This window comes from Rhagoletis pomonella, unplaced genomic scaffold, assembly GCF_013731165.1.
Source record: "Rhagoletis pomonella isolate Grant_MI unplaced genomic scaffold, Rhpom_1.0 Rhpom_scaffold_01762, whole genome shotgun sequence".
Classification (NCBI taxonomy): domain Eukaryota; kingdom Metazoa; phylum Arthropoda; class Insecta; order Diptera; family Tephritidae; genus Rhagoletis; species Rhagoletis pomonella.
Genome location: NW_023460316.1, coordinates 1 through 11,814, shown reverse-complemented (window position 1 = coordinate 11,814; position 11,814 = coordinate 1). Strand labels below are relative to the sequence as shown.

Below are 11,814 nucleotides of genomic sequence, written 5' to 3'. Positions count from 1 at the left end.
TGCGACACATTGTTGGCAACGCTGTCTACAGTTAAATTCTTTGTATTTTTGCAGAATTGCAACTCAATTCAACGGCTGTTTAGGATCTACCCTCTGATATACATACATACATACAAATTTTTTTTCTAATCAACCTTCTAACGGAGAAACTTTTGTAGACTGAAAGGACATTGCCACTTATCGTTACGCATGAAGCCGTCCACCGAAGATACGAAAGAAAACTACTCCTCTAATTTGAACTTTCTGAATGATTGAGTCTTGGAGGTGCTCTGAAGGGCAGAAGGCACAAGAAACCTGTATAGTTTATAGACCAAAAAAATGCAAGTAAAACTGGTCGATGAGTCCGGAAACTCTCATAATATTTTTCTTAAAAAAAAACAAAGTCGATCATAAACATTTCTTGTATCTGGAGAACGCCTTAACCTATCAATGGCTTCTATTTTCTCAAATTTGGAAGTAAAAACAAATCTGAAGGAGCCTGATCTGGCAAATAGGTTGCGTGACAAAATAATTTGAACCTCAGCAAAACATTTCGTAACATTCCAACGACACACATCTTTCGCATAGCATTGTTGTCCAAATTTTTGGTCAATATCTAAAGCACAACATCTTTAGAATTGTCTACCATATCTGCTATATAGCGCTCTTTCATTCGCCATTTATCCAATACGATTTTGCAAATTTTCTTCAAGTTTTCACGTAGTGGCCTCACTTGGTCGCTCTCTGCGGTGTTCATGTTGGCAATTCTTGCGACCTCGCTTAAATTCTTCTACGCAATATTTAACCATTTTGCAGGAGCGAGACTATGCCAGATTCAAATACCAAGACAAACATTTTCAAGAGAAACTGATTATTTTTTAATTCAAAGTCGAACCATCTAAAGACACTTAAGCTACTTTAAATAAACGGAATAGTATGTATGCATGTATTTATTTATGTACATAAGTATGTATAAAAACAAAACTGTGTGTGCATACCACAAGTTTTCAAATTCATTGCCACTTAAGTTTGTTAGTGCGCGCAGTGCATTTATTTATTTATGTGCATATATGTTTCTAAATATAAAGACATACATTTGCATATACATATATATTTATTTATGCTTTGCAATTGAAACAGCTACCCTGCAAGAAATGTCTCTAACTATAAGCTAACTTTAAGTTGATTAGGAAGGAGCTAAAAGTCACTATTACCTGTACATTTTCTTTGACGGAAGCTAACCTGCATTTGATGCAACTAACTACTTTTGGACATAAAATATCCATAGAAAAAACCAAATATTTTTTATTTTATTTTTTTTTATTTACTTTATTTATTTTATTACATTTAATATTTGTTTACATATTCTGCGGTGGGTGGTCCCATATTCGAACTCCGTCAGACATAACTTTAAAATGATAATATGAAATTTCGATCTTCCTTTTATTTGTCCTCAATTCGAAAAAGTATTTGCGAAGTGCAGGATATTTAAATAGAAACGCGTTTAAAAAAAAAAAACAATCTCCTTCATTACTTGTCAACTAGTTTCAAGTTAGATTTTCGTAGCTAACTACAAGTTATATATTTTATAGAAATCCTGAAAAAAAGCTAACTGCAAGTGGGTTATTTTTTATCAATTGATAATTTGTTTCTGCAGCGTAAAGATTCTCGCGAGGCAAGTGCAAACTTTTGCATTGTATGTATGTGTATCCGTAAATTTAGTGCAATTGTGCTATCGTAGAAAAGTGCACTGGGGAAAAGTTTGACATAAACAATTTTGAAAATCATTTCTATTTCCGTCCCAATATCTTTTCTTAGAACAAATTTCCGCCTTCATTATTCAACAATTGAGTGGTTTATATATTTGGGAAAGCATGCACTTTAGCTAATTCAATAAGAAAACAAATAATTTTTAGGGAAACAATTTTTCATAGTTTTTTTCGAGTTATAAGAAAATCTGTCTTTGATTTGTGATTTAGTCTATCCACTCCGGCATTTGATTCACGCCTATTCACGAAAGTAGTACGTTTGCCTAACAATTAGGTTCCCATATATTCATTTTACACATATAAATGCATATTTCGCTTGGACACGCATGTTAGTGGCACGCACGTGCAACATAACAAACATAGCCTTCATTAATTTAACACTTTTCGCAGTTGTCTGCAGTTATGAAATGGCACTGCGTGCTACAGCCACTCAGCGTTTGCCACTTGCGTCGACCTCATCAACAAAATAATAAGCAACAACAACATCAAAAATATTAGTGTTATCTTTGCCGGTTTTTATTCACCAGTTGCCTTTCTTCACTTTTTTTTTTGCAGAGCTCTTGAACTTAACCTACCACAAACACTTAACCCGTTGACGTGCGTTGATGTGCCGAAAGAGATTTTTCTAAAAAATTCCAACGCAGCAGCGACTTACCGATAGTGTAATCGCTCAACTTAGTGTCATGCAACGGGCAACATTTATGTATGCATACATTCATAAGCCATATACATACATATGTAACCATATCCGCGCGTTGCACGATAGTCAACATTTAATATGATTGATGTTTCCAAGGAATGGTGTTAACTTGCCAAGAGATATGAGTAACAACATAGAAACGATGCTGCATTCGCTACATTATAGCTATGGGTAGGTTGCAATTTTTTTCTTCTTTTTTCGCGTGCTGATTGGATAACAATTGGTAATTTTTTATACTAGAAGCAGCTTGGTTTCAAGACAGTGGTTATACGATTAAGCTTGGATGAATCACCCTGTAGAGCTTGGGTTAATCGCCCAATTCGCATTCTTGTTTGACGTTGTCAACGCCAATAATTTCACTTCTGTGTCAATTGACAATTGGAAGTGCCAAAAGAAGCTAAGTTCTCCTCCGCCTGGTCATTCAATGGCAGAGAAGGATTTTTTCATCGTCTGCTACCAACATCGGGCTCCGTTTCGAACACTTTAATTGCTGGTGAGTTTATGTCTATTGGACTTCATGGCAGAGCCACCGAAGCCGCTGTATCTTAATTTGCTGCACTAAGTTCATGTCGTCGCAAAGCTCACATAGCGCACTGTTTCATCGTCTGCAGCATATGCCATCGCTAACGCGTAAGAGCCCGTACATCTTCCTAAGAATCTTTACCTTCCGGTTAAGGCATTATACCACTCCTCTCCCCTGTCTAGACAACAAATTTTCCATAAGAATCCCAGAGAGAAACGAATGTGAAGGTGCGACACACCTAGACCAAGAGTCGACGCGTATATATCGAATGTTGACTGGAAGATCGACATATCTCGCCAGCCAGTTTGAAAACGCCCTATCCCAAAAAACTTTTCAAGAACGCCCTATTTCAGAATTTGGTTGAAAAACGCCCTATCTCAGAATTCGAATCGAAAATGGTCTATCTCACTTCAATAAATATTGAAAATGTGGTGATATAGATCGTTTTTGAAACGAATTCTGAAATAGGGCTTTTTATTTAACCAAATTCTGAAATAGTGCGTAATTGAAAAGTTTCTTGAGATAGGGCATTTTTGTTGAACTGGCTGCCGAGATAAGTCGATCTTCCACTCAACACTCCATATACAGATGTTTCCAAGCTATACGTTAAGTGGACAGTTGGACTTATTCCAGTAAAGTCGCATTTCCGCTTGCCGGACCATTGTAGTGATTTAAAGCAGGGCTAAAGATCATAATGGTAGCTATATATTTATGTATATGGGTCGTTTCCAAACGAAGTGCTATCTCCCCTCCCCCCCCCCCGACCCCCCCTTCCCCATCTTTTAAAATTATTTTATGGTGGTCAAAACGAAAAATCGAAAACAGCTTTGTACGATCCAAATAATAAGCCATCAACAAAGCTTTTTGTTTATTAATTTAAGCCGTTTTGTTTTCTTTTGCGAACAGTATTTCTTTGATAAATTTTCCTGTTTCCATATACAAATTTTTGTTCCCGCTCGGATTATTCGACATTCTTAACTTTTATTGTTTTATTGTATTTTCACCTGAAAAATTTGATCAACATAAACGTAGCGTTTTCTATTATAATATCGTCCCTCCAGTCACTTTTTTAATTTTTCTGTGATATTAACATTAATTGCTTCGCTTACCTAAGTACATTGCTGCTAAGAAGCCCAAAAATTTATTGATCGAATGGCATAAGAAATAATTTAATAAAAGCAACTAATTTCTGTTTTAAGTGAACTTTCATGAATGCCAGCCAGGTTTTTATGCAAATAATACTAAAAATAATTAGAAAATAATATATATAAAATAAAACTCTTAGAAAAAATATAAAAAAAGAATTTTTTGTTTAATTAGTTTATTTCTCGAAAAGTGTTCAAATGGCATACATATATATAGGAAATTGTTGTCGAAAAAAGAAAGATTAAACAAACAGTCTGCCTCCCAAGAAAAACTATACATGAAACCATTAAAAATAGCATGAAGAAGGTGGAAAAACTTCAATATTACTTTATGCGATAAATGAGAGTCAAAGAGTTTGAAAACCAGGCATTTCATGTTAAAAATCGATACCTTGCTTATCGGTTAGTCTACTTTTTCCAACAGTTTCTAAGCTTATTTAATCCCTTAGCTTACTTTTAAAAAAGTGAAATTCTGGAGAATATTTTATAAAATTGCAAAAATAAGAAAAAAGATATTATTTTTGAAGAGCCTGAAAGCAATTTCGTATTCTGCACGAATTTTCACGTCGGTAAACCATTTCAAAGGATAAATTTACCAATCTTAAAAAAATATAAAAATTACTTGCCATATACACTTTGTTTGGAAATTACCCATGTGCATATACATACTGCCTTCTCTCAGATCAGTTGTCGGGGCACTCACAGGACACTGCCTTATTGGAGCGCATGGAAAGAGGTTTGGATGTCCAACCAACGATATTTGTCACAGCTGCAGAGACGAGGAAAAGGTGGAGTATATCGAACACCATCGCTGCCACTGTGCCGCTCTAGCCAGGAGACGCAACCATCACCGTGTCCTACATAAAACCCCCTCGATGGTTCAATTTTTAAGTGACGGACCGGTTTCCGCCAGTGGTATTCGAAAGGGCTACGTGCTCCTCCGTGCTCATGCAATGCATACTTCCGCGCCATAGACAAAGCACTTGCCTGATTATTAACCTATATAGTGACGACTTAGTCCACACGTATGTATGTATATATATAGTGCCTACATTGTTATCGGTCGATGGTCTTTCCCACGATTTAGCCTATTGTGAATTCCTAGTATACCGTGGATTTACCAGGTCTAGAGCTACATTTACATAACTAACCGGTTCGTTCGTCGTTCGGTAGGTTCAGCCTTTCACGAAGAAAGATCCATTAGGAAAGCTGCAATCGCAGTATTTTCCGCATACTTTCTTGTAAATTGGACATAGAACAGTAAAATTTCAATAGTCAGACATGCTTTCAACTCTGCATAAAAGTGATACATATAACCTTCGTCGCTGTACTTGAAGATCTAATCTGGCCGGCCGTCAACGCCACCTGCTCACTTGATTAGTGCAAAAATTTAGTCTCAGCCCCATTTATCTCGTCAACCTCCATTGTGGCTCGGGTTCATCATCTAAACTTGTTTCAGTGATGTCACCATCCAAATTGGTTGTAAAGTGTTCCCTCCATAACACAAATAAGTTTTGGAGATCGGTCACGCTCTGCTCTTAAAACCTTAAGTAAGCCGCCTAAATTTTCGGGCTCTTCCTTGTGGGCAGCAGTTCAAACTTTTCATACTCTCGGCTTTTGCCTTCTCTCTTTTCAAAGCAGAAAATACATACCGCTCATCCTGAGTGCGGGTAGGTCCTTCTGCACTTGATCCTTGAATTTTGTAGCACGAACAGAAAAACTGATGTATACATATGTACATATGTATGTACATATTTTGGTGCATGTATTCCTATATATGTAGGTATGCATACAAATAAGTATGCAATCTTTCAAGTCAACTTGTCAATCATTCACTGTCAAATGTTCTGCATATGTAATTAAGTAGTCGCGATTTCTGTCGAATCAACAAATGTAGCCAAAAGGTCCGCTATTTTACAACGCTTTTATCAACTTGCAATGTTGTGTGTCCAGAAACCTTCAATGTTGTGGATCCAGAAACTTTCAATGTTGTGTGTCCGACACCATAAAACCTTTGCTTTGAAAAGTTCCTATAAAAAAGCATAGTGCATAGGGCGACATCTGTAGTGAATAGGGCGAGGTAGATGACATCTAGATGTCGCCCTATGTACTACGTTTGCTACAGCGGAAATAGACGACACGCCATTTCTTTAAATAAAATTAATTGGTGCTCGTTTGTATGTACATACATATGTAAATGCATGTGTGTGCACCTTTCTATTAATATCGTTGAATTATTTTAATATCTATTGCAAAATTTTATTCAGACAGGACTAAAAAGTAGAAAATAAATAATATAAAAAAAAACTTTTTAATATACAACGCTTTTATAAATGGACTAAAAAGTAGAAAATAATATTTCTCAGTCCCATAGAATTTGTTTTGATAACTTTTGATTTTGAAATTTTAGCAAAAGTCATTATAAGCAATCTATGAAATTGAAAATGAAAAGCGTGGGGCGCATGTAATACACTTGAATTGATATGAAAAATAATATATGTATGTATGTATGTGGGTATATGAATAACGACCGCTTAAAATCGATTTCAAAGTTCTACTTTCGCTGTAGAAATTTTAGGTCTACGTTATGTAGTTTGACTATTGTCAATTAAATCGAATGCTTTGTATTGCATGCGCTCCACGTTTTTCATTTTCAATTTCATAGATTGTTTATAATGACTTTTGCTAAAATTTCAAAATCAAAAGTTATCAAAACAAATTCTATGGGACTAAGAAATATTATTTTCTACTTTTTAGTCCATTTATAAAAGCGTTGTATATTAAAAAGTTTTTTTTATATTATTGTTTTTTTTCCAACAACTCACGGTCAGCGCAGTAAACGTAATTACAAGTAACCGTTTTGTGCGAAATTATTATATGTACATTTATTTAACTCAGACTTAAAACTTACAAACTAATTTAACAGGAAAAATATTTTATTATGTATGTATGTATGTAGTTATGTACAATGTGGCAAAGCATCTAAGCTTTTTGCCGCTCTAATAGGTGGGTTGCCAGTAGACGGTGGGTGTGACCTTGGACAAAGTGCCTTGATTGCTAATGTAGATACCACCGTTCTCATGCGACTCGACCACCTGTGCCAAATGTGCTCCACAAACTTCAGGTTTCTGTGTCTTGGTACCATTTAGCTCCTCACTGATTTTTTTTGAGTATTCGAAGGTGTATTTGCTACCAATATTGTTCTTCAGTGGAGTTTCTGTCAAACCGGGACAGAAAGTGACCACAGCTACGCCGGTGATTTTGTAGTAGTAAGGGTCCTAAGGTTACAATAAAAAGAAAATTAAATTACTGATATTCGCTATATTATACTACAGAATCGATTTTTTTATTTTTTTTTTGTGTGTTTTTTCAGAATTCTCACTTACCGAAATGGATCGCGAAAAGCCCATGACACCGAATTTGGACGCACAGTATACGGCAGCAGGTGGACAAGGCTCAAGACCTAGCACGGAAGCGATGTTTACGATTACACCACCACGTCCTTGCTTGTTCTTGTCCATAAAAGGTAATGCTTCGAAGGTGGTATTGATTAGGCCGATCAAGTTGATGTTCATTGTCAATTCAACATTGGGATCGGTTAAAATGCCAGCGCCGTTCACCAGCACATCAATGTACTTCGCCTTGGATACCACCTCGGCAATGGCGCTCTTAATTGACTCCTTTTTAGTGATGTCGAATTTGATGTAGTGAACTTTGGTTTTGGTGTTGAGTGCCTGCAGTGCCTTGATGTTGTCAGCATTTTCCAAAATGTCGAACACGAAGAAGTTCTGAGAGAAAGTAATTAAAAAAATTGCAATTCATTAATGTTTTAAGTAAAAATTATCAAACACACTTTCGGTGCAGAACACCCATGAATTTCATTTAGCTTTCTACTATACTCAACTTACAGCCATATTCTTGGGCATTAGCTTTTTGCAGCATTCGTAGCCAATAAAGCCCAGTCCACCGACAAAGATCACATTTTTACCGCTCAAAGGCATTTTTGTTCTGTATTTTTTTTTTTTGCTTTTTTCAATCCACTCAAATTGCTAAAGAACGTTTTACTTGCTAAGCTGCTATGCAACTAATGCCGTTTCCAATCGAGAGCCGCGCTTATATAGCTCATAATCTGGAATCAGTAGATAACACTAACGCTGACGCTGGAATAATAAATTGTCATGTCAAATGAGTTGAGTATTATTAGCTGATATGAGTATCAAATACAGCACGATTCCCGTCAAATCATCAAGCCGCGGCCAGAATAGATAGATGTGTTAGAGACAAGCGAACTATACCCTGCAAGAAATTTATCTAACTTAAAGTTAACTTGAAGTTGATTAGGAAGGAACTAAAGATCACTATTATCTGTATATTTTCTTTGAGGAAAACTAACTAGATGTATTTGTATGCAGGTGGCCGCGAAATAGTCAAGGGGTGTTAGCCCTGCATTAGATGTAAACTAACCTGTAGCTGACTACTGCACATAAAATATTAATAAGAAAAATGATATATATTTTATTTATTTAAATGTGTATGAATGGAATCCCGTCAGACATAACTTCAGAATGATAATACAAAATTTGGATCTTTATTTTATTTGTCTTAAATTCGAAAAGGTATCTGTGAAGGCCATGGGCAAAAATTAAGTACTTTCCCCTAAATGTTGTCAATAGTCAAACTACTCATTTATGCTGTACTACAAAAACAAAAGTGTAAATGTGTTCGAAGTTTTGCCTAAATTGCTCAGCAATGTCTTGTAGGGTATCTAAGTACAAGTAAATACATATTTATTTGTTGACACTACTTCTATGCAAAGTCAATGGCAAGTCCAGCTTTGCAATAGAACTTAGTCATGCTGCTAATGATAAGGGCAACTCACAACTACTGTCGCCTATTGGCAGCACAAGTCATGCTCGAATATTCCCTGCAAAAAATTGTGCAAGTAATCTCTAAAAAGTTTAGACTCGGATTAGTCTCCGCACAGTTGGGCATTATTTAGTATTACATAATACAATTGAAGTTTAAATAGTATCATCTCTTATAATTCACGATTCGATTCACTGAAGCAAATAATTTTCAAAGCTAACCTGAGCTCCCTGCTTCGAATGTCAGCTAGCGATAATTTTTATTTTTAAAATTCCATTAATAATTTTTCATGGCTGTAGATATCTATTAGGGTATAAAAAGGTCCAACGTGGTCCAAAGTGGAATTAGCTGCATATCTCTTTGCGACTCCCGGACTAATCGAATTTTTTGCAGGGTTGCTTTCGTACGTCAGAGATGGAAGTGCGAAAAAAATTGATGCTCGCAAAATTTTAATTTTTGTATGTCATCATTCATATGTTTTGAAACGATTTCTATTTGTTATCTCTTTTGTTAATTTTTCTTTTTTATAGGAACTAAGTACATATGTACATTTTGAATAAATAGAGGTGTTTCCAAAATGGCATAACTAAATAGTGCTGCCTTAAATCAGTGTAAGTATAAATTTATCTACCATTATGTAATAGATAACTGGAATAAAAATCGTTAGATATATTGTCTCCAGATGTTTTGGCGCTTTTGTAGATAGGCTACTCTCATTCCTTTGCTACTATAACAGAAGATATCTATAACTCAAGTGCTTAATTGACGTATTCGGGCCACACTAGGACTTACATTTGAGTATTTTTTAAGTGAAATTTTTATTAAGAATTTGTTTAACTTCTCTTTTAATGCTCAGCGTGCTTTTTATGAATAATATATTCCCACTTTAAGATATTCATTTAATATGTGGATCACTACTGAAATTGTTTAGAACCTTTTTGATTAAGGAAAACCATTTTTGATGCATTCTTTGCGAACAGCCAATTATACCGGCATACAAAAAAAGAGGTGTGTATTTTTAACCAGACCCACCCATCGACATGTATTTCGACCGGATAAATCCGAACCAGAGGCAAAAACTGCAAAATTAAAAGTAAATCAGAAAAACTTATATAATTCATGGTAACACCAAAAAAATGAAAGTAATTTAGCCCACCAAAATCGCCAATTACTTTTTTAAGGGGCAAACCATCGCGAGACTGTGTGTTTATTTAATATAAACAAAAAATAAGAACAGTTGTTTAATAAAATATTAGTTTATTTTTTGATCTTTATTAATTTAAAAAAAATGAACAAACCGACACCAAACTTTACAAAATTGGTAGCTGGTACTACACTTTCGGGTTTTACAAATTTGGTAACCCGTACAAAAGAGCCGATTTAATTTTTGAACTCACCATATTCAAAAAGTGGGCGTCACCACTCTGCTTTTCTGTAAACTGCTAACCGGTACTAAGTTCGAAATTCATAACCGGAAAAAAAATCCGATTGCGAAGCGATGCACCAATTGTCAATGGCTTTTAATTAATTAAAAATATTTCCAGATAAATTGAGAAATAGGAAATTTTTTTATCCTATGCCTAATTTTTCATAGCTATACCTAAAAATAGAGTCAGACGGACAGGGGTATTAAGAGTTTTGGATGAAGGGAGAGGGATTAACAACAGAAGAATACTTTTAAGGTGCCGAGAATCACGCAGGTATTTCCTAGTATGTATATTAGGGTGGTCCAAAAAAAAATAGTAAAACCCAAATTTTAATGCTCTCGCTCCTAGGATTCTTCTCTACCCAAAAAATATACCGCTATTTGTTTTGAAATAAAAAAAATTTGGAGCTCCGCCAAAGCGCCCAAAGTTTTCCATGTACATATTTTATATGGTGAAAGTTCTTCAAAATTTTTTAATATTAACCATTTTTAAAGGTCCCCAAAAAATGCAATGAGACCCTTAAAAAATCGTTACTATAACAAGTAAAAAAGTCTAAGTTCGGGCGGAGCCGAACATTAAATACCCGGCGCAAGTATTAAATATATGTTTTTCACCTTTCCGAAAGCTAACGCTACATGGTAAACCGAGGTGTATCCATTTTGAGTAAATTAGCGTCCTTAAATTTCGAAATATTTAAGTTGCAAGCATATCTGAAATTTACTGTTATATGAAAAGCGGCCGTAATTTTAGTTCGCTTTCAATAAGTTTCAACGTTTTGCTTCTATGTGGCAAGTACAATAACCACACCGAGTTTGGTACAAATTGGTAGAACGGTTACCGAGATACATATATGTGATCATAAGTGGGCGGTGCCACGCCCATTTTTCAAAATTGTATCCTAAACGTATTTCTTGGTAACGAATTGTTGCAAGCATCAATTTTGAATAAATTAGCTTCAATAATTACTGATTTATCGAAGATTTCGTATTTCTCTAAATTACCGTTATATGGGATTATTGTCCTATTTTAAAAATTTTCGGCCATTTCGTATGTTATACCAAGGTTAACAACTGTGCCAAGTTTGGAAGAAATTGGTGCAGCGGTTACCAAGATATACACATTCAAACATAACTGGGCGTGGCTACGCCCATTTTCCAAAAATTTATAATATTCTTATTTTTCGTCTAAAACTTATTGTAAATATCAATTTTGAGTGAATAATTTTCAGTAGTTACTAAAATATCGCAGTATTCGTATTTCTGAAAATTACCGTTATATGGGAAGTGGGCGTGGTTATTGTCCAATTTTTAAAATTTTCGGCCATTTGGTGTGCTGTACCAAGGCCAACAACTGTGCAAAGTTTGGAATAAATTGATGCAGCGGTTACCAAGATATACACATGTAA

At 35.2% G+C, this 11,814-nt stretch overlaps 1 protein-coding gene across 1 annotated transcript; it reads right to left on the bottom strand.

The window, feature by feature from the left end:
* Positions 1–6,979: 6,979 nt before the first annotated feature.
* Positions 6,980–8,214, bottom strand: LOC118752703 (alcohol dehydrogenase 2-like). The gene is made up of 3 exons (XM_036487582.1): positions 8,025–8,214; positions 7,503–7,904; positions 6,980–7,394 (listed from the first exon to the last, which is right to left on the bottom strand). The coding sequence occupies exons 1-3, from the start codon at positions 8,115–8,117 to the stop codon at positions 7,116–7,118; spliced, it is 774 nt and encodes a 257-aa protein (XP_036343475.1). The 5' UTR covers positions 8,118–8,214; the 3' UTR covers positions 6,980–7,115.
* Positions 8,215–11,814: the final 3,600 nt, after the last annotated feature.